The 22,665-nt window shown below is 40.4% G+C and overlaps 1 protein-coding gene across 6 annotated transcripts in view; it reads left to right on the forward strand.

Moving 5' to 3' along the window:
• Positions 1-22,665, forward strand: part of TESK2 (testis associated actin remodelling kinase 2) — a 127,113-nt gene that overhangs the window by 82,149 nt on the left and 22,299 nt on the right. For 5 of the 6 annotated variants that reach the window (XM_060140195.1, XM_060140194.1, XM_060140193.1 and 2 more), the window contains one exon: positions 6,265-6,313. The exons of the other annotated variant lie outside the window; for it this stretch is intronic. In XM_060140195.1, coding sequence (XP_059996178.1) covers positions 6,265-6,313 — 49 coding nt within the window. The remainder of the gene's footprint in view (positions 1-6,264; positions 6,314-22,665) is intronic. 6 annotated transcript variants of the gene reach the window in all.

Here is a 22,665-nt window from a genome sequence, read left to right on the forward strand (position 1 = left end):
GCCAGGATTTAAATCCAAGTAGTCTGACTCCACACCCTGGACTACTTCACTTACGCTAATGAGCAGTCTTTCAAAGAAGGATGTTAGGAGTACTGGGGGGCAGGAAAAGAGAGAAAGAGTACTGATGTTTACTGAGGGCATGCTGGAGATCATTGTAGAGAAGATGAAATTTTAACTGATCCTAGAAGGATAATTTTCAGTAAGTAAATGAAGTCTTCCAGCTCAGGGAAGAGCTTTAACTTAAGTTTCCAGGTCATAAAAATCATTCATGCGGGGCTTCCCTGGTGGCGCAGTGGTTGAGGGTCCGCCTGCCGATGCAGGGGACACGGGTTCGTGCCCCGGTCTGGGAAGATCCCACATGCCACAGAGTGGCTAGGCCCGTGAGCCATGGCTGCTGAGCCTGCACGTCCAGAGCCTGTGCTCCACAACAGGAGAGGCCACAACAGTGAGAGGCCCGCGTACCGGAAAAAAAAAAAAAAAAATCATTCATGCCTTTCAACAAGTCTTTACTGAGAGCTTCCTTACTGTGTGCAAGGTACTATACTAGGTGCTAGAAATACAGAGATAAATAAAACTCTGAATCTTCCACAGTAAGGAAAGTTACAAGAGAGTAATGTGGGCAGAAGGCAGGTTATAATGAGTTTAGAAACGAAGGAAGGTTAAAGATATGTAGATAGTGTATGTAACCTTAAAGTTTGGTTACAAGTGCAAAGAGTGTATTAGGATCATATTTTAGGGAGAGGGACAAGGGAAGCATTTTTTAAGATGGGTAAATTTAAATATATTTGTAGGATAGAACCAGAGGAAAGGGAGAGATGAGTGAAGAATAAGGCTCATGGGAAAGTGTGAACTTCCAAAGATAAGCTGGAGCAAATCATGGAAAGTTTCAAGTGCTGTGGTAAGGAATTTTGACATTATTCTATAGGCAGAAGGGAACCATTGAAGGTTTATAAAGAAGGAAATGACATATTTTGTGTTTTGAAAAGGTAACCCTAATAGCCATGTAAGGGATGGCATAATTTAGAATCATTAATAATAACAAAATAAAAAACAATTAACCTTTATTTGATCACAGGCTAGACATTGCTAAACATTGTCCCTGAAATATCCATTTAACCCTCCTAACAATCCTTAAAGGTAGTGTTATTTTCAGGTCCATTTTTTTTCAGATAAGGAAATGGAGATTTATAAAGGTTAAGTAACTTGTTTCAAGTTCCCCTAGGTGGATATGGATAGATTTCTATGCTCTAGTGCAAAGGTGAGCAAACTTTCTGTAAAGGACTAGATAGTAAATGTTTTACTCTTTGCAAGCCATACAGTCTCTGTCACAACTATTCAACTCTGCTGTTGTAGCACAAAAGTAGCCATAGAAAATACCATGTCTGTTCCAATAAAACTTTATGAAAACGAGTAGTAGGCCATAGTTATTAACCACTGTTAGTGCCCATTATAGTTTAGAAAGATGTAGTGAAGGAAGAAACGTAGCTTATTGTATTTTACTTTACCTCTTTTTGCTATGGAGGGGTAATGAGAATAGAATTGTCCTTAGGTAGGAATACCATTTAATCTCAGAGAAGCATCCTTTCTGTAAGAGGTTCACTAGAAACTGCTATTTTAAAAAAAATTTTATTTATTTTTGGCTGCGTTGGGTCTTCGTTGCTGCACGCGGGCTTTCTCTAGTTGCGGTGAGCAGGGGCTACTCTTCGTTGCAGTGCACAGGCTTCTCATTGTGGTGGCTTCTCTTGTTGTGGAGCATGGGTTCTAGGTGTGTGGGCTTCAGTGGTTGCAGCACGCGGGCTCAGTAGTTGTGACATACGGGCCCTAGAGTGCGCAGGGTTTAGTAGCTGCGGTGTGTGGGCTCAGTATTTGCAGCACATGGGCTCTAGAGCACAGGCTCAGTAGTAGTGGTGCATGGGCTTAGTTGCTTCGCAGCATGTGGGATCTTCCTGGACCAGGGATTGAACCTGTCACCCCTGCATTGGCAGGCAGATTCTTAACCACTACGCCACCAAGGAAGTCCCTAGAAACAGCTATTTATGCATACAATTTAACCACATTCTGCAAAATACCTACTTAACCTTTTATTACAATTGCTTTCCAACAGAATTACCCCTAGAATGAAAATTCTGTGAGAGAAGGGACTTTGTTTTATTCACTGTCCTGTCCCTAATGCCTTACAAATAGTGGCTGTTCAATAAATAGTTGTTGAATAAATGAATGGAATACTGACTGTCATAATTCCAGTGATTGGGGAGTTGTACGAACACTTAGAGAACAGTGACCTATTTTTAAGATACCTCTACAGTAAAGAAGATGTGGTATATATACACAATGGAATATTACTCAGCCATAAAAAAGAATGAAATAATGCCATTTGCAGCAACATGGATGGACCTAGAGATTATCATACTAAATGAAGACAGAGAAATACAAATGTCATATGATATCGCTTATATGTGGAATGTGAAAAAAAATGATACAAATGAACTTATATACAAAAATAGAAATAGACCCACAGACATAGAAAATAATCTTATGATTACCAAAAGAGAAGGGTGTGGGGGAAGGAGTTTGGGATTAATATATACACACTACTAAATATAAAATATAAAACCAAGAAGGACCTACTATATGGTACAGGGAACTATACTCAGTATTTTGTAATAAACTCTAAGGGAAATGAATCTGAAAAAGTATATGTATGTATATGAATCACTTTACATCTGAAAGTAATACAACATTGTAAATCAGCTGTACTTCAATAAAAAAATTATTACCAAAAAAATAAAATAAAATAAAATGTCTTTATTGAGAATAAAGAAGATACCTCTACAACTGCATCTCCCCTAGATTGATTGTTTTCTCATTTATCTTGCCTGGATTTCCTTTGCTCTAGTACAGCTTCCTATCTTTTACCCAACTAGTTTGTGATGTTAACTGCAACTCTCAGATGCTCTATCTGCATAGCTTATAGACACTATACTGTGCTGGCCAGAAACATTCAGGAGTCCAGATTCAGTCTTCCAGCACTCTGTGTTACTTATGTTCATTATTCTTTAGACTTTTACCTGTCCCACATTCCTCCCCTCATTCTCTTCTGTATTAGATAGTTTCATAGTAAAGAAACTGACAGATGAATAAAGTTAAATGTCCCACTTTTACAAAGCAGGGGATGGAGGTAGGGACAAAGGATGGGGAATGGAGGGGAGAGTAGGCATACGTAGAAACCAGCTTCTGCCCAGCCACCTGTGACCAAATTGGATTCTTACCTGGTCCACTTCTAAGTTATAATTATGAAAATGGCTTACATTTTTTGAACTCTTACTATGTACCAGTCACTGTGCTATGAACTTTACATTCATTATTTCATTCAGTCTTTCCAACAACCTTACGTTGTGGACACTATTATCCTATTTTACAGAGAGGGAAACTAATGCTTGCCTAGTAAAGAGTGGAGGTGGGATTTGAACCCACACCATCTAACTTCAAAGCTCTTTTAACTACTCTGTTATTTCGCTCCCTATTTATTCCCAAGCCAGAGGTAAGTTTCAGCTAGTCATTGGAACCTGCATCCTATTTTCCGTACTACCTAGATATTTCCTTGGGTTCTTTCCTTTCTCAAGTCCCCACCGTGTCTCTGGATGCACCTAGAGAAAACCAGTGGTCCAGAAACCACCTCTTGGAGAAACTCTGAAATTTCCACATTAGTAATTTTGGTTGAAGCAGCATGTCTTTAAAACTCTGCTGTGATATTACAGCGACCAGGCATTCTCCCTCACTTTCTTTTCACTCAACAATTATTTACTGAGTGAGCAAACTATTTGCTAGGCACTGTTAGGTGCTTGAGCACAGGGAAGAATATGACCTGGACTCTGCCTTCCTGGAACTTTATGGTCCTTTCCAGCACAGTAACTGCTGTGCCTTCACTCTTACTTTAGTCAGTCTCTTCCCTTTCCTTTGCCCTTCTAAACTAGAACTTACTTGGGACCTGTGGATATTGTTAATGAGACTTCCTTCTTGACAACCCAAGCCCCAAGTGTCATTGACTTTATGTCATTTATTTTCTTCTACTTTATAATCATCAGTCATAATAATTGATTTATGATTTTTATTTAAAAATTATTTTTATATATAAATGTAGCCTGTTGGTTGAAAAAACTTCAAATATGACATAAGTATGTGCACTAAAAAATAAAAATCACCCTTTTCTCCCTCAGTACCATTTATTATTAATGCTTCTAGACATTTTCTATTAATATACAAAATTTTTTTTTACACAAATGGGATTTTAAAGCTCGATGTTTTCATTTAATGGTATATTTTGGGTATGTTCTCCTGTCAGTGCATAAAGTTTAATTCATTCTTTTTAATGCTATATAGTATTCCAATCTATGAATAAAGCCATAAATTTTAAAAATATTTATTTATTTTTGGCTGTGTTGGGTCTTTGTTGCTGCGCATGGGCTTTCTCTAGTTGGGGCAAGCAGGGGCTACTCTTTGTTGCGGTGCGCGGGCTTCTCATCGCTGTGGCTTCTCTTGCTGTGGAGCACGGGCTCTAGGCGTGTGGGCTTTAGTAGTTGTGGTGCGTGGGCTCAGAAGTTGTGGCCTGCGGGCTCTAGAGCACAGTCTCAGTAGTTGTGGAAACACGGGCTTAGCTGCTCCGTGGCATGTGGGATCTTCCTGGACCAGGGCTCAAACCCGTGTCCCCTTCATTGGCAGGGGCATTCTTAAACACTGCGCCACCAGAGAAGCCCTATACCATAAATATTTAACAAGTTTTTATTGGTGGGTATTTAGATTCACATACACCGGTGAAGTAGATGTCCTTTTATGTGAATTTTTGCTCACCCAAATTGAGTATACTTGTAAGATAAATTCCTAGAGGTGGAATTGTTGGAGCAATTAAAATTTTTGCTAGATGTGATCAATTAATTACCCTTTGAAAAAGTTGGGCCAAGAGCTCAACAGTGTTTCCTATCCCAGTTTCCTTACCTTATGGACAACACTGAGCATTAGCATTCTTTTTTTTTTTTTCCGGCTGTGCCGCGCGGCTTACGGGATCCTAATTCCTTGACCAGGGACTCAACCTAACCACTGGACCACCAGGGAATTCGCCAAGCATTATCATTCTTAATCTTTGTTCATTGATAGATTTAAAAGGTAGTATCTCCTGTTTTAGTGTACATCTCTCTAATTATGAGGGAATTAGAGTACATTTTGATATTATTAGCCCTTTATTATTTTTGTGTGAGTTACACATGTACCTTTTGCTTATTTTTCTACTGGGTTCTTTTTAAAAGTACATATTTAGAAGAGTTCTTTTTATGTCAAGGAAGTTAGCCCTTTGTCATCCAGCCAATGCGGGTGCTCCCAACCCGTTTGTTGTTTGTAAATTACAGACCATCAGATTGGGTAGTTCAACCTACTTACTTTCTAGGTGAGGAAGCTGAGCCCCATAGGGTTAGTGACCTTTCTGTGTGTGTGAGCACGTAGTCAGATAATGGCAGAGCTAAACCAGCACCAGGTTTCTTTGCTTCCAGTTTGGTGCTTGTTCCATTATACTATGCTGTTTTTAAAGGCTTACTCCCCTCCCTCTTCTACCATTGCTTTTTTTTTTTTTTGCTGTATGCGGGCCTCTCACTGTTGTGGCCTCTCCCGTTGCGGAGCACAGGCTCCGGACGCGCAGGATCAGTGGCCATGGCTCACAGGCCCAGACGCTCTGCAGCATGTGGGATCTTCCCTGACCGGGGCACGAATCCGTGTCCCCTGCATCGGCAGGCGGACTCTCAACCACTGTGCCACCAGGGAAGTCCCTACCATTGCTTTTTACCACTAGGTCTTGCCACAACCAGATGTTTCATGATAAACTTAGAAAGTTACAGGAGTGCTATCAAGGTTTGTTATACAGCAGGGGTCCCCAAGCCACGGGCCGAGGACCAGCACCAGTCTGCGGCATGTTAGGAACCGCACAGCAGGAGGTGAATGGCAGGCGAGCGATCCAAGCTTCATCTGCCGCGGCCCAATGCTCCCCATTGCTCACGTTACCACCCGAACCATTCCTCCCCCACCCAACCCCACCCCACCCCCTTCCCGGGAAAATTGTCTTCCACGAAACCCATTCCTGGTGGCGAAAAGGTTGGGGACCGCTGTTATACAGGAACCCAGTAGACTTCACAGGTATTGGATTGTCTCGCATGTGCAACTACACTAGTTATGTTCATGTCCTTTTCATTTGTTTAAAAAAACATCTGTTTCGTTTTGTAGGTTCATGGGTGTGTGTGTACATCAAGGACAATTGCATGCACTCACAGAGGTAAGACTTCAATGAGCGTGTTGAAGTGACTTCTTTGCCTTAGTTTCAGCATGTACGGTTCCACTGTAATTGTTACTCGCATATGTACGCAAAATATGTGTGCATTTATGGTTATGCAAAAATGGCATGTTAACAATGTTTTCTTCTGTAGCCTGGGGACAATGGCCATATCTATTAATACTCTTGGATTCCCTAATAACATGTGGTGAGTTCTCAGGGAATGAGTGCTCAAATGTTATATTGGTTCTTGCTGCCCAGATGACCCCCTCCTAAACTAAAGGATGGCATCACTTGGCTGCAAACTCTATCATGGCAACAAATTCCCAGACTACCCAGAAATTTGTGGTGTCCTGATCTAAAATTCCACTGCTGCTGCTCTAGATTCCTGATTGAAGGAAACTACTCCTTGGAGAATTTACATCTTTATTCTCATTTCATTTTCAGCCTCTTATAGGCAGGTAAATATGTGGTAGTCATTACTCAGCCTCTGAGGACCAGAGAATCCTCTCTGGAACAAAGGCTTCCCAAATTCAGGTACTGGGTTACCAACTTCAGAATTTGCTTGGGTGCTTCTTAGAAGCACAGATTCCTGGAATACTCTAGGTTTAGTAGGTCTTCAGAGGGCCCATATGTATTCTTGAAAGCTCTTCAGATTATTCTAATGAGCATCTAGGTTTGAGAATCTATGTTCTAGAATGTTTTCACATTTCTCCTTGAGAAGTACCAAAACACAAAGTGAAGAAATTTAGGAAGGAAAATTGTTTAACAGAATTTGCAAGAGCATTGGTTTCCTGCTGGCTTGGTACCTGGTATTAATCGTTAATATCTTATCAAGGAGGGTCCCGTGTGCCTTACCCTATGTCTTTTTTCTCAATTACTGAGGATACCGGAATGTGAAGTGTGTGTAGCTATATCCTGCCTCTTGTATGGAAGACCAAAGAAAGTGGGTTAGTGAGGTAGTGAAGAGCATGGGCTCTGTAGTATTGATTGCCTAGGTTTGAATCTCCCTGTGCTGCAGTGTTTTCACTTGTAAAACAGGAATAATGATAGTAGTACCTATCCCAGGGAATCTAGATAGGGAAGAGGACTATAGCTGGGCCCTAAAGTATTTGAATTTTAAAAGTCTGGGGTAAAAGGCAGATCGAAGAGTAGCTAGGGAGATAGGAAGAAAACCCAGGAGTGTGTTGGCCTGGAATGGAAAGGAAGGGGTTTCAAGGAGGAAGGAGTAATTATGTAATTGTGGCAAATAACTGTTGGTTAGATCATGACCTCACAGTGATATTGTGAGGATGAAATATAAAACGCTTATTTAACACAGTACCTGGCATGTAGTGATTGCTTAATACATTTTAACTATTACAGCTTTTATTAACAGTGACTAGTCCCTCCTGAACTCCTTGAATTGTCAATATTTTTCATTTGGTACTTAGTTCTGTACTACTGTTAATGTCATTAGATTTTAAAAAATTTTTACAAAGTATAACATAACAGAAAAGCACACATGAAAAGTGTGCATCTCACTAGGTTTTCACAAATGAACACACCCATAACCAGCATCCTGGATCAAGAAACATTTTCTGTGTATTTCTTTTCTCAGAAGTAAGTCTATAAATTCCTCAAAGACAAAACTCTGTCCTCTCAAGCCTTCTATCCACCAAAGCTCTGGCACTAATAAACTAATAAACACTTGTAAAAGTATTTGTTGCACTCTCTGTTTATATCACTGTTTACTGAAACGTGAGTTCATTGGAAGGGCTTGTGTGTTGGTTTTACTGACAAAGAAAAACCTGCTTTGAAATCTGTGATCATGTCTCAAGTTTAAAAGTGGGTGTAGTAGAAATGGCAGAAATGTATGATCATAATGCAACATTCTTTTAGCCATGTTGCACTTAAATAATATTTTCTGTTGCTTATTAGCTTGTTTATAGCCATATACAACATACAGTAAGTGCTTTGTGAGTATATTTCCAGTATCATTAATGAGATATTGATATAGTTTATGATATTAACAATCTTTATTATGATGTTAATAGGCTGAAGGCCGTGAGGCCCAAATATCCAAATGTTCTTGCTTGTTTTCAGAAGCGGATCAGCAAAGGCCATCATGCCATAGATTTCTGGAGACTCCTAGGTTTAATTGCCTTATAATTTGACTTGACAGCACAGCTATTGGTTTCACTAAGGATCATAAAAATAAATTACTAATAACATCAAGCATACTGCTTGGAACTTGGATGATATTTAGTAAATATTTCTTGGTTGGCAGAATGCCTGCCCTCCACAGTAATGTGAGCACCATTCCTTATTTCTCTTAAAATAGTTTACCAGTAATTACAGGAGACAAGCATAGCTCTTATTAATGCTTATAAAGTATTGATATTATTAAGAAGAATATTTCTCATATACAATGGTGATATAGACTTTTCTGGGCTTCAGCCATTTCCACAAGTCTTCATTGTAATTGTAGACATTAATTGAACTTGGAACAGTAAGACATTTAGGTGTGTTTTCTTTAAACTACCTATAGTAAGGATAGACTTCTAAGTTTTTAAGCAAATGAGTATTTGTTAAAGAGAAAGAAGTTGATAAAAGATCAGGTAGGGCTTCCCTGGTGGCGCAGTGGTTGAGAGTCCACCTGCCGATGCAGGGGACACGGGTTCATGCCCTGGTCCGGGAAGATCCCACATGCCGCGGAGCGGCTGGGCCCGTGGGCCATGGCCACTGAGCCTGCGTGTCCGGAGCCTGTGCTCCGCAACGGGGGAGGCCACAACAGTGATCAGGTAGAGGGACTTCCCTGGTGATGCAGTGGTTAAGAATCTGCCTGCCAACGCAGGGGACACGGGTTTGATCCCTGGTCTGGGGAGATACCACATGCCGCGGAGCAACTAAGCCCGTGTGTCACAACTACTGAGCCCGCGTGCCACAACTGAACCCCTGACACCTAGAGCCCATCTTCGCAACGAGAAGCCACCACAATGAGAAGCCCGTGTGCTGCAACAAAGAGTAGTCGCCGCTCACCACAACTAGAGAAACCCTGTGCAGCAATGAGGACCCAAAGCAGCCAAAAATAAATAAATAAATGTTCCTTTAAAGAAAAAAAAAAGATTAGGTGTAGAACCTTTTGAGTTTAATAAGTTGAATTAAGAATCTAAAAGTGTGTCTTTGACTCAGAAGACCTAACCTTATCTTTCATTTGGTCACGAATATCAAGGAAGTGGAAATCTTTGGCTTTTAAAGACAGAAAATATAACCGTGTGGCCAGTTAGCTATTGCTGTATAATATCCAGCCACAAAACCATGCAGCAGTAAACATTTATTTCTGATACCTCTGCAGGTTCAGCTAAGCTGAGCTGGGCCCAGTTGGGCAGTTCTGCTGCTCTCACTCTTGCTCATTCATGCATCTGCAGGTCAGCTGGTGGTCTGCTCTAGGCTGGGCTTTGTGGGGCACTTTGCTCCAGCTGTTTCTCATTCTCTTCTGGGACCAGTGGGCTAACCTGGACATGTCCTTTTTAAGATGAAACCAGAATAGCAAGAGTATGCTAGCCCATTTGCACAAGTGCTTTTCATGATTCTGCTTATGTTCAAGTTTGCTTGGCCAACATCCTGTTGGACAAAGCAAGTCACATGCCCGAGTCCACACTGGGAGCATACTGCAAAGTTACATGTCAAAGGACAGTGATTCAGTAAGGGGTGAAGAATTGGAACCTTTGTTTGCAATTTCCCATACCCTATAAATATCCCAGTCAGCACATCATAATTATTTGTCTTTTCTACCCTACTTGAGGGTAAAGACTTGCTCTCATTTTAAAAATTATAACTACCAGTTACTAAACTCCCACTATGGGCTAAGTGCTATGCTTGGTGTTTTATATATTAGATATAATTCTCACAATTCTACAGTCCTATTTCCTCCGTTTTATAGATGAAAAAACTAAGGCTGAGAGAAATTAAATGATTTCCCCAAAGTAGGATTTAGATCCAGGTTCATCTGACTTCAAAGCCTGTACTGTTTCCATTACAACATGATGTCCTTAATTCACGTCTGTATTCTTCATAGTGCTGAGCACAGGTTCTTGTATGTGTAGCATGTGTAGTATTTGTAGAATTCGATTCTGACTAACTTTGTATATTTTGGGTTATTTGGGAAAGCTGTTTTCTGGTTACTGGATATATTAGAATGTATTTGGGTACAAGTAACAGAAAATAGTTAAATGGCCTTAAGCAACAAAAGGACATGTAAACTGGAATTCCAGCAGTTTATTAGGTTAGGGGTTGGTTTAATTCAACAGCTAAATAGATGTTATCCAGAGACACACCCCCCCACCACCTCTTTCCATCTCTTTGTTCTGTGCTTATATTGTCAGCTTCACCCTAAGGTTGGCTGTCATTCATAAAAAGTGGCTGCCACCAACTTACATGCTATATGTTTTCTCTTCTGTATTCAAGATGGGGGGGGGGCTGTCAAAGAAAGAGAGGAGAGAGAGATGCTTCCAGACAGATTATACGACATCTCATAATGTTTTTTTGTGCTTTTTGTTTTTGTTGTTGTTTTGTTTTTATTCTTGTTTTTTAGTTTGTTAAGAAAAGCACAAAGAGGGAAATATCCTCATAATCAAACAGTTTGGGGAGCCTCTTTGTGCAGAACCTCTTAGTGCCTAGAAGATTGGGAATTTGGGGGATGAGTAGGGTATAAGCTTATGGGGCAGGGGCCTCAAGTGACAATACTCTGGTCCAGGGAGTCAGCAAAAGAATTGCTGGGCGGGTAGGATGTTTTGGGGTCTTTCTTGCCATTTCTGCCATGGAGAAACTATTCTTTTTTCCACTGTGGCAATGAGAACCACTTAGCTATAAACAGAGCAATTGCTTGGCCTCTTTACAGCGAAGTCACCTCAGCCAGGTAGATACTTGGTACTGAAAGAAATGCTCTTCCCTCATGAAGGAATGGTCAGCCCTGCAGGTGGCTGAAGAGAATTTTTTAATTCACATAGCCCTCATCCTCTTCTCACTCACCATTTCCACCCCAACTCTACACCTTCTTTCTTAAAGAAGAGTTACTTTGGAAACTCCTTGTTTCTGTGGGTTGATATGTGTTGTTTCTGAGTCGGTTTCTGTCAGACTTGTAAGAAGCCTTATATAATCAGAGAGCTTACAATGAAAGGAAACTCTGTGGGTTCAGTGACCAAACTCATGCATTATTTATAAAAATGAGCAGCCAGACCCCGATTCCAGTTTCTTGGTGTGCAGTGATATTGCCATTAGTTTTGCCTGCTGCTTTTCTTGCTTTTGTGTGACCCAGTACAGAGTATTCTCCTGGCCTTATTTACCTTGAGCCAAATGCAAAGTTGTCTGGTGCCTGCCTTGGGTTAACTTTGGCAGCATACCCATACCCTATCTTTCAAGCATGTGGCTGCTTTTCCTGTCCCTAATATATCTTTGCTTCAATTTGATATGCTACTACATGAGTAATCTTCATTAGGCATACTTTGATAATGTGATGCTTCTGTTTAAAAACTTCTGTTTAGCATTCTAGACTCTCTCTAATCGGATTTCAGAATTCAAATTGCTCCCTTTAGTTGGGTGGGTCTTTTTGCTGTCTTCTACACATGCTGGCCTTAGATATGTCTTCCAGGACCCTTGTCTCTCTTCTCCCTTCCACTTTCCAAGTTATGTCAAATCCCTCTAGTGGAACTCAGTCTCTTAAATAGGGTCTGTATAAGGCCCCATGTGGCTGGGCCCATAGTATATATAAGAAAGCTGAATTAACTCCAGTGGAAAGAGCCAAAAGTCAAAAATAGTGTGAAATGTTACATCTCAAGTCCTTTCACAATTAGAAGTTTATTTCATTTATACTTGTAAAAATAGCTAAAGCATTCCTATTAATACATGTTGGCATCTTCTTTACTTTTGAAAAAAGTAGCTTTTGTTTAACTTTTTGGTTTGGTCATTTAGTAATAAAGAAATCTCTAAATAAATTGTGGTACATATTTTCTGCCCTTATTTTTAGTAACTCCCTAAGACATTTGAGAAATAAGAATTTGCGGTTGGCAGTTTAACCCACAAATAATAGAAGAGTTCATTTAGTTTACTTTATTCTTAAAGAAGTTTTTCCCTGGCTTGCTAGCTTGCCTCCAGCTCATTTAGTCATTCAAAAAAAAAAAAAAATTACTGGCTCTCACTATGTGTCCAGCACTATTCCAGGTACTGGGAATATAATAATGAACAAATAATGATCTCTACCCTCATGGAAATTACATTGTAATGAGCAGGGGGTGGGCAGAGGAGTTAGATTAAACAGGAAAACAAATTGTAATATATATGGTGTTTTGTGCTGTGGGGTTTGCAATTTTGAATATGTGATTAGGGGAAGTGTCACAGAAGAGACAAAAATTAAGGAGGTAATAGAGCTACCTATGTGAATATCTGGGGAAAGAGTGTTCTAGGCAGTGGGAACAGTGAGTGCGAAGACATAGAGGCAGAAATGCCTGGTGCTGAATGTGGTCGAAGAACTCCAAAGACGGTGATGTGGCTGCAGCAGAGAGAGTAAAAAAGAATAGTAGTAGATGAAGGTAAGAGAGGAAACATGGGCCAGAGCACGTAGTGTCTTACAGACCGTTGTAAGAGTTTCAGCTTTTACTCAGGGTGAATTGAGAAGTCTTTGGAGGTTTCTGAGTACAGTTGTGACATGATGTGACTTACCTTTTAACAGAATCACCCTGGCTACTGTGTGGTGAATAGACTGAAAAGGAGGCAAGGTTGAAAGCAGGAAGACGAGTTAAGAGAGACTATTGCAACAGAGTCCATGCAATAAATAGAGACTATGCCAAAAATAGTGAGAAATAATGGTAACTTGGACCAGAGTGGTAGCAGTGGACCTTGTGATTCTGGATCAATTTTGAAAGCAGAGAAAACAGGCTTTCCTGATGTATTCGGTGAGAGGTTTGAGAAGATGAAATAACTCAAGGATAACCAAGGTTTTTGGCCTGAGCATCTGGATAGAGTTGCTGTTAATGGAGATGGGGAAGACTACAGGAGATACAAGATGGGAAATGATCAAGAGGTCAGTTTTGAACAGGTTGAGTTTGAACCTGTTCAAGTTCAAGTTATCTCCAAGTGGAGATAACTTCATAGAGCATTGGGATTCCAGGGAGTACTCTGAATGATACCTTCCGTGTGCACATTCCTGTTTCTGTTTATCAGCTTTTTCACTAGAAAATATTTTATTGATTTAGAAGGAGGCGTTTTTCAACTGCTGTATTACTTCCCAAGTAATACTAATGAAAATCATTAAGTCATTTTTCTTATTTCAGTGTGCCAGGTCCTGCTAAGCCTCTCCCTTGGCGGTGGGGGTGGGGATAAATTAGTGTACAATCCCATGGAATATATGCTATTTTCCCCATTTTACAGGTGAGAAATCTGAGGCTCAGAGAGAAATTAATTTATCTGAGGTCTCTTAGCTAAGTAGTGGAGCTAGGATTGAGTCAAGTTCCACCTGACTGTAATCCAGTTTACTCGACTTTAAGCTCCTTGATCCTGGCTGTTTTGTTCACTGCTGAATCTTCAATGGAGAGAGGGTGGTCTCCCAATATACCTCTCACACATTCCTACTATTCAAGGGCATTTCAGCATTCCTACACCTGATACCTAATTACTGTCTGTACCTTCTGTGTTTACTTGCTCTTTATGTTGGTCTTTTCTTGTTATCATGGTCACCATTGCTTGCTTATATAGTAAATTCTTAGATCAGTGATTTCCAAAGTGAATCATAAGCTTTTCTTTCCTCAACATGCTCATTTTAGCTCATTTCACCTTCTCATAGTAATTGCTTGTGTCTGTTTCCTACTCAACAAATAATTATTAAGCAGACACTTTGTGTCAACGGCCAGTTTAGGTGAACTTCAAAAAGGAGAAGTTGTCCTGTGAAGGGGCAGAAAAGTTGTTTAAAGCCTTCTGTAGTACTTGGCACAAGTAGCTACTTCATACATGTTTATTAAATGAATTACTAACTTGTAAAAGTATTAGTTGAGTGCTTAGCTTTTCTACAAATGATAGTTCTCTTTTCCTTCATCCCTGATCTCTCCCATTTTCTACATCTTCTCAGTCACCATGACCTGACCATTTTACCTCTTACTACCCTGAATGCATTTACCTTAGGCCAGTTCCTTCTGCCATTGCCATCTCTTTCACCACAACCTTCTAAACTAGTCTCCCTGTCAGTTTTATTCCTCACCTTAAATCCATACTGTCCATATTGCGAGCCAGAGTGGTCCTTTTAAAATACAGATCTCTTTTTTAACCATCTTAGCAATTTTTAAGTGTACAATTCAATAGTTAGTATTAAATATGTTTTTATTGTTGTGCAACAGATTTCTGGATCTTCCTCATCTTGCAAAATTGAAACTCTGTACTATTAAACAACTCCCCATTTCCCCCTTCCTCCAGTCCCTGGTAACCACTATTCTATTTTCTGTTTCTATGATTCTGACAATTCTAGGTACCTCAGAAAAGTGGAATCACACAGTATTTGTCTTTTTGTGACTGGCTCATTTTTCTTAGCTTAGTGTCCTAAACGTTCATCCATATTGTAACATGTGACAGGATTTCCATTCTTTTTAAGCCTGAATAATATTCCATTGTAAGTATATACATACTATATTTTACTTATCTATTCATCTGTCAATGGACATTTGGGTTGCTTTTACCTCTTGACTATTGTGAATGATACTGCTTTGAACATAGGTGTGCATATGTCTCTCTGAGACCCTGTTTTCAGTTTTTTTGCAAATATACCCAGAAGTGGAATTGCTGAATGATATAAGAGTTCTATTTTTAATTTTTTGAGGAACCACCATACTGTTTTCCATAGCTATTATACCATTTTACAGTCCCACCAATAGTGCACAAGGGTTCTAATTTCTCCACATCCTTGTCAATACTTGCTATTTCCTGGGTTTTTTTTTTTTAATAGTTGCATTCTAATGGGTGTGAGGTGATATCTCACTGTGGTTTTCATTTGCATTTCTCCATCTCTAATTTGTTGCAGAGACTATCCTTTCCCTTTGATACATGAGGGTGTATTTCTGGGCTTTCTATTCTATACCATTAGTCTATATGTCTGTCTTTTTGCCAACACCACAGTGTTTAATACAAATCTAATTTTGTTTTTCCCTGCATAAACCCTTCTATGGCTCCTCATTGCCCTCAGGTTAAAGTCAAAACATCTAATCCTGGTACTCATTATCTCTGTGGCCTCACTGCTCATTCTTATCTGACCTGTTGGTTCTTGTCTCAGTTGTGCACTACAGCTGTACTGAACCTCTTTCTCTTTCAGTTCCACAAATGGGATGTGACCCTTTCCACCTTCGGGTCTCTGCACCAGCTCTTCCCTCTGCCTAGGACACAATCCTTCCATCTCCCAATGGTCTGGCCAACTCCTATTTAACCTTCAGGACTCAGCTTAGATATTACTATCTCTGGGAGCCTTTTCTAATCTCCCAAGATTAGTTAGGTACCCCTCCTACACGCTCCCATGATACAATAGTATTTATCATTGACTTTAATTCACTGTTTGCTTGTGTATGTAGTTTATAAATTCCTTGAAGGCAAGGACTGTTTTGTTTGCATTGACATCCACTGGGTCCTGTATAGTGCCTGACAATGATAGCTGCTTATCATATATTTTTTAAATACCATCTTTTAAAATTTTTTAATTAATTAATTAATTTATTTGGGTTGTGCCAGGTTTAGTTGTGGCACGTGGGGTCTTTGTTGCGGCATGCAGGATCTCTAGTTGTGGCATGTAGGATCTAGTTCCCCGACCAGGGATTGAACCTGGGCCCCCTGCATTGGGAGCACAGAGTCTTAACCACTGGACCACCAGGGAAGTCCCTTATCATATTTGTTGATTGAATGAATAAATGAATAATCAGTGGCATTTTCTGGCTCAAAAGCATTCAGTGATTTCCTCGCTGATTACAGTATAGTTTTGTAACCTTAGTTGCTTACCAGAATTGCTTAGGAGCTTTTTAGAAAGTGCAGATGCCAGGACCTCACACAAGGCCTATTGAGTTAAAGTCTTGGGTGAGGCCCAGGCATCTGTTTTTAAAAATAAATTAATAAAGTGCCATAAGTTATTTTGATGCACAGCCAGTGTTAAAACATGGAACTCAGGATTAACTCTTAGCCTGATATTCGGTCCTCTGTGCTCTAGCATCATCCTGCCTTTTTTTCTTGTAGTTCTCCTCCTCTTTAACAAGTACTCTATAACTCAGGCAAACTGGGTTTAATGTGTTTACTAAACACTGTGTGTTTTCCTGCCTCTTTATTCATATTATTTCTTCAGCCCAGAATACACTCTTTGCTTTTATCCTATAGAAATCTTCCCTCCCTTCAAGACTTGGCTCAAAGTCCACTTATTCCTCCATAAAACCTTTCCTGATTCTTTCTCTGCCACTGGTAAACCTCCCTACCTCTCCCTTATGTAGTCAAAATGTTTCCTTCCATTGACCTTCTCTTACACTTTTTTTGGCACCTCTTTTTAAACATTTTGCCGTATATTAAAGTTATTTTTGCTTTAGTTTCCCTGCACAAGTGTAAGCTCCTAGAATAGAGGAGAAACCCAGGCTTCAGGGTCAAAAGACTTGGGTACAAATCCAGGTTCCACCATTACTAGTTGAATAACCATAGACAAGTTATTTAAATCTCTGGGCTTGATTTCCTCATTCATAAGAAAAGGATGACAGGGCTTCCCTGGTGGCGCAGTGGTTAAGAATCTGCCCGCCAATGCAGGGGAAACGGGTTCGAGCCGTGCTCCAGGAACATCCCACCTGCCGCGGAGCAACTAAGCCCGTGCACCACAACTACTGAAGCCTGCGCGCTCTAGAGTCTCTGCTCGGCAACAAGAGAAGCCTGCGCACTGCAACGAAGAGTAGCCCCTGCTCGCTGCAACTAGAGAAAGCCTGCGTGCAGCAACAAAGACCCAACACAGCCAAAAAATAATAATAAATAAATAGAAATAAATAAATTTATTAAAAGAAAATAAAGAAAAGGATGACAGAATGTTTCAAGATCTTGCGAAGTTCAAATGAGGTAACTGTGAAAGTGCTATGTAAAACCAGTTGCTGGCTATTATATAATGGCAGGGATAGTGTCTTACTTATCTGTATGCTCCTAATCTCCCAGCAGTACCTTGTGTTTAGGACACTCATTTATAGACATTGGCTGAATGATTGAATAGGGAGAAAGGAAGCAAACAACAAACATTTTATGTCATCTAAAAAGTGAAGTTGAGGTAAATTTTCCAATGCATTTTGGTACCTGTGTGAATGGCTGGAACTCTTGCCTCATGAATGGAGTAATTTCTAAATGGCCTCTTACGTTGTTCAATTGTAAGGCCTCTTGCATAGTCATCCTTTTCCTCTGTAACTAATTTGCTCAACAATTTCTTTTCTACCCAGATTAGCTAGTCAATCAAACATACGTTTCTGGTACACCCAGAAGGAACAGAACCGAGCACTAACTTACAAATAAAACAACAGACATGTTACTTACCTGATAAGTCTTTAAGTCAACTAAGGTGTGTGGATGAGAAAATATTTCATTTTTTTAACCAATAATTTATTGTACTTGGCAGTATCAGGGACACTTTTTAAAAAAAATAACATTTTTCTGATTATAAAATCATAATACTTGTTAGAGAAATAGCTAATATATCTGGAATGTAAAGTTTTGCATGCATTTTCTTTTTTTCATCCTATGACAACCCTGTGAGATATAGCTATTATGATTGCTATTTTATATAAAAAGAAGCTAAGAATTAGATTAAATAATAACTGAAAAGCTGTTTTTCCATTTTTACCTACTTAACTCAATTTTCAAGTCTTAGTTAAAATTTTCACTTTACTGTAGTGGCTTTTCCCAATGATCTCCCTGCATCTAGATCGTTACTTAGATTATTATTCTCTTTGATAGCACTCTTTCCTTTTTCATTGTAGCACATTTCATAACATATAGATCTTCATTTATTTGAATGTTTGTTTATTGTCTCTCTCATATGTCAGTTCCAGTAGGACTGGGACCATGTTCTGTTTTGTTTACCACTAGCAACGAATAGGTAACAGGTCATTGAAGAGCTTGGGGTTGGTAGAGGAAATAGCAGGCTTCCTCAGGCACTGCCGTTTTATTAAGCTCAGGAAACTAAAGACCACATTCTTAGATGTTGGAAAGTTGGAGTATTGGTTAGAGGGCACCACAGTTAAGGAGGACAGTTGTGTTTAGTATGATTATTCTCTTCCCTAACTATTCTCTTCATAAAGCTAATATGGGTTACTTTGGCCCCTTGGCAAGGATGTTATAGAAGGACTTCAATTGTATGATGCGGGGCTTAGAATGGACTGCCTTTCAGATCTATCCCATCGTATTATATTGTTATTCCATACCCTTGGGCATTATTTTCCTCATGAGTATGTACCTTTGAAAAAACTGTTGATCCATCCATGAGATAAGTAAGGACAATGTATATATGCTGATACTGACTAGCTTATCCTGTACATAAGGTCATAGAAATACTTTTCTGAGAATACCTAAAAGAAAAGGAGATATTCATGAAGATTAGGGAGGAGAAGAAGATTAAAAATTTGAGAGAAAGAGGCTGGATCATACAGGGCCTTATAGGCCATGGTGAGGATTTTGAATTTTGTTTTAAATACAGCAGGAAGCAGTTGAAGGATTTTAGACAGGAGAGTAGTAGGATACAATTTGCATTTTAAAATAGCACTTTGGCTGCTCTGGAGAATTGACTGTAGAGGGACGGAAGTGAGGGCAAGGAGACCAGTGAGGAGAAACTTATAGATTATATGAGAGATGTGGGTAGCTTGAACTGCGGTGGTATCTGTGAAGATTTTTAAAGATCTGTTTTCGAAATCGAAAGACAAGGTCTTGTGACTTAGGTAAGAAAGAAGAGTGAGGAATCAAATGATGCCCATTTTCGGACTTCCCTGGTGGCGCAGTGGTTGAGAGTCCGCCTGCCGATGCAGGGGACACGGATTCGTGTCCCGGTCCGGGAAGATCCCACATTCCGCGGAGTGGCTAGGCCCGTGAGCCGTGGCCGCTGAGCCTGCGCGTCCGGAGCCTGTGCTCCGCAACGGGAGAGGCCACAACAGTGAGAGGCCCGCGTACTGCAAGAAAAAAAAAAAAAGATGCCCATTTTCTAGGTGGGTGGTTGTTTCATTTACTGAGATGTGGAAAACTTGGAGAGTGCTGCTGGAGAACTTCCTCAGCTGTGTGTGTATTACCTGGGATTTTTTTTTTTTTTTTTTGCTGTACGCGGGCCTCTCACTGTTGTGGCCTCTCCCGTTGCGGAGCACAGGTTCCGGACGCGCAGGCTCAGCGGCCACGGCTCACGGGCCTAGCTGCTACGCGGCATGTGGGATCCTCCCGGACCGGGGCACGAACCCGTGTCCCCTGCATCGGCAGGCGGACTCTCAACCACTGTGCCACCAGGGAAGCCCCCTTTTTTTTTTTTTTTAACATAACACTGTAATCGGCATAGTCTCTTCGCTACAGAAGACCAGACTCAGCATTTGAGCTTTTCAGGGATAACACATCACTACATCTTAAAGCCCTTCCTTGGGCAAGAGCTTTCTGGTCTAAAGTCTAAGGACTGAGGTAGCTGATGAGAGCTGATTCATGGAGAGTGTAGAAGGAATTTCTGTATGTAGATAGATAGTTAGGGACATTTAATTTGTTCATTAATTCAATTAGTATTTATTGGGGCTTATTCTGCTAGACACTGATCTAGGAATGGCATTGAACCTCTTCTCAGTGAACTCAAGAAGTGAAGTTAATTGTGCGTTAGGACTTTCTGAATTTATTTGGAAAGGGTTTAGAATTCAGTGCTATGGTCATTCTCTGCCTTTAGTCATTTAGAAAAATGTTTTAGAATTTAGCATCCCTAGAACGCTTCTGAGTGACATGATATCCAGATCTGCTGCTTTGTTTGAATTGAGAGTTGGCCTTAGACCAGGATTGGCTGCTTCCCAGAGAGTCCAGTGGCTAATAGAGGAAAGATAATTTGGAACATGGTAAAATAAATCCAGACTTAACTTCACTCAAGATTAATCATCTGATTTTTCTCATTTACTCTCTCTCTCTCTCTCTCTCTCTCTTTTTTTTTTTGGCCATGCAGTATGTAGGATCTTAGTTCCCCAACCAGGAATCGAACCCATGCCCCCTGCAGTGGAACTGCAGAGTCCTAACCACTGGACCGCCAGGGAATTACAGAGGGCACATCATTCTGACACTTGAGATGGTCTGAAACCAAAGAAAAGGCTCTCTCTTTTTCCCTACAGCTGTAGATACTTATGTATACACCAGACCTCAAGTCTGTTTTCTCTGCAGTAGAACCAGAACTGGCTGAGTCCTCTGTTCCCACCCCTTCCTTCGATAACTCCAACTAGTCTTTGTGAATTTTTGTGAACTTGCGGGTAATTAGTTACCTATCTGACCCTTAGCCTTCAGAGGAGATTTCTGCCTGTACTTGGCGTGACTATTGGGTTGGGAAGTTGTCTTCCACATAGCAAATTGGAAACCTTTCCTCCCTTTCTACCCCCCTACCTACCGTTTGCCACTAGAAGATACCATTTAAGCTTATAGTTGCCTCTAACTTTTGCTTGACTTCTTCCTTACCCAGAGACCAAGTAGTGTGTTGATATGGGCAGAAGAGGTAGAAGAAATGATTAGCTTATTTGAGGACAGTCTCCTTTGATATAAATCACCTTAATTAGAAACTTAACCTCTTTTGGTTTCCATTTTCATTTTGTCCACTGTCAAGCCCTTACTCCTGAGATCTGCTGAGGGGAGGCAGGATGTGTTGTCTTCCTTAATAGATTGCTTGTTCACTCTGAGCCCAATCACCAGGTGAATGTCAGAGGTTCCTGTCTGAAGCTGGAGGATGTGGGGTTGTAGTAGATGTGGGGTAGCAAGCTGGAGGGAAGAATGCTTTTAAACATGACCTTAATAGCCATGTTGCTGGTAGAGATATTATGGATTTGGGGATAGGAAAGCAAGCTGGATGGAATAGTCAGGAGCCCTGGGCTGATCATAAATCATGTCTGGAACCATTGATTGCTAGTAGAGCTTTATGGGGCAAAGAAAATAGTCTTATTGTTATCTTAGTTCATTTCTTTGAGAAGATTTGTTTTACAGATTTATCTTTTAATGTTTATTTAAACAAATTTGATTTTGATTATGAGATGTTTGCTGTAAATTAAAAATCTGTGGGAAAAGCTTAGTCATTCCTTTTTTTTGTTTTTGTCTGTGTTGGGTCTTAGTTGGATCTAAGGATCTTTGTTGCGGTATGCAGGGTCTTTAGTTGTGGTGCATGGGCTGTCTAGTTGTGGCACGTGGGCTCAGTAGTTGTGGCACGAGGGCTTAGTTGTCCTTCGGCATGTGGGATCTTAGTTCCCCGACCAGGGATCAAACCTGTGTCCCCTGCATTGGAAGGTGGATTCTTAACCACTGGACCACCAGGGATGTCCCAGTCATACTGTTTTGAATCTTGTGGGTAAACAGTCATTTTGTTGTTTATAGTAGTTTATGTGCATAGAAAAACACTCTTACTACTTCAGGTGCGTTAAACAAACATCTTTTTTTTTTTTTTTTTTTTTGTGATACGCGGGCCTCTCACTGTTGTGGCCTCTCCCGTTGCGGAGCACAGGCTCCGGACGCGTAGGCTCAGCGGCCATGGCTCACGGGCCCAGCCGCTTCGTGGCACGTGGGATCTTCGCGGACCGGGGCACGAACCCGTGTCCCCTGCATCGGCAGGCGGACTCTCAACCACTGCGCCACCAGGGAAGCCCAACAAACATGTTCTTAAAGTGGTGAATGGGTTATGCTAAGTGTCCGTGGGAAGTGTGAGGAAAGAGGGGGCGATATCTTTATGGCCTCTTCTACTTGGCTTTCAGCTACTGATAAAAGAAATACCCTCTATAATTCTCAAAAGGAGATCTTAGATATATTTTTTAAGTCCATGTGATTCTGACCATTTTAAGGAATCTGCTGACAGAGTGTCAAAGGATCCTCAAAATTTCATATTACCGAGTGGCCAAACACACTGTTTTGTATTTTGCTTTAAATTCATTGCTACCATAGTATCTGCCATATAGTAAGCATTATTAAATGTTTGTTTTGCATGATATTTATCAGAAAATTCCTCTCAAAACACACTGTTTTGTATTTTGCTTTAAATTCATTGCTACCATAGTATCTGCCATATAGTAAGCATTATTAAATGTTTGTTTGCATGATATTTATCAGAAAATTCCTCTCAAAGCACATTTCTCTTTTTGATCTTAAGT

Source organism: Lagenorhynchus albirostris, chromosome 2 (assembly GCF_949774975.1).
Source record: "Lagenorhynchus albirostris chromosome 2, mLagAlb1.1, whole genome shotgun sequence".
Lineage (NCBI taxonomy): Eukaryota > Metazoa > Chordata > Mammalia > Artiodactyla > Delphinidae > Lagenorhynchus > Lagenorhynchus albirostris.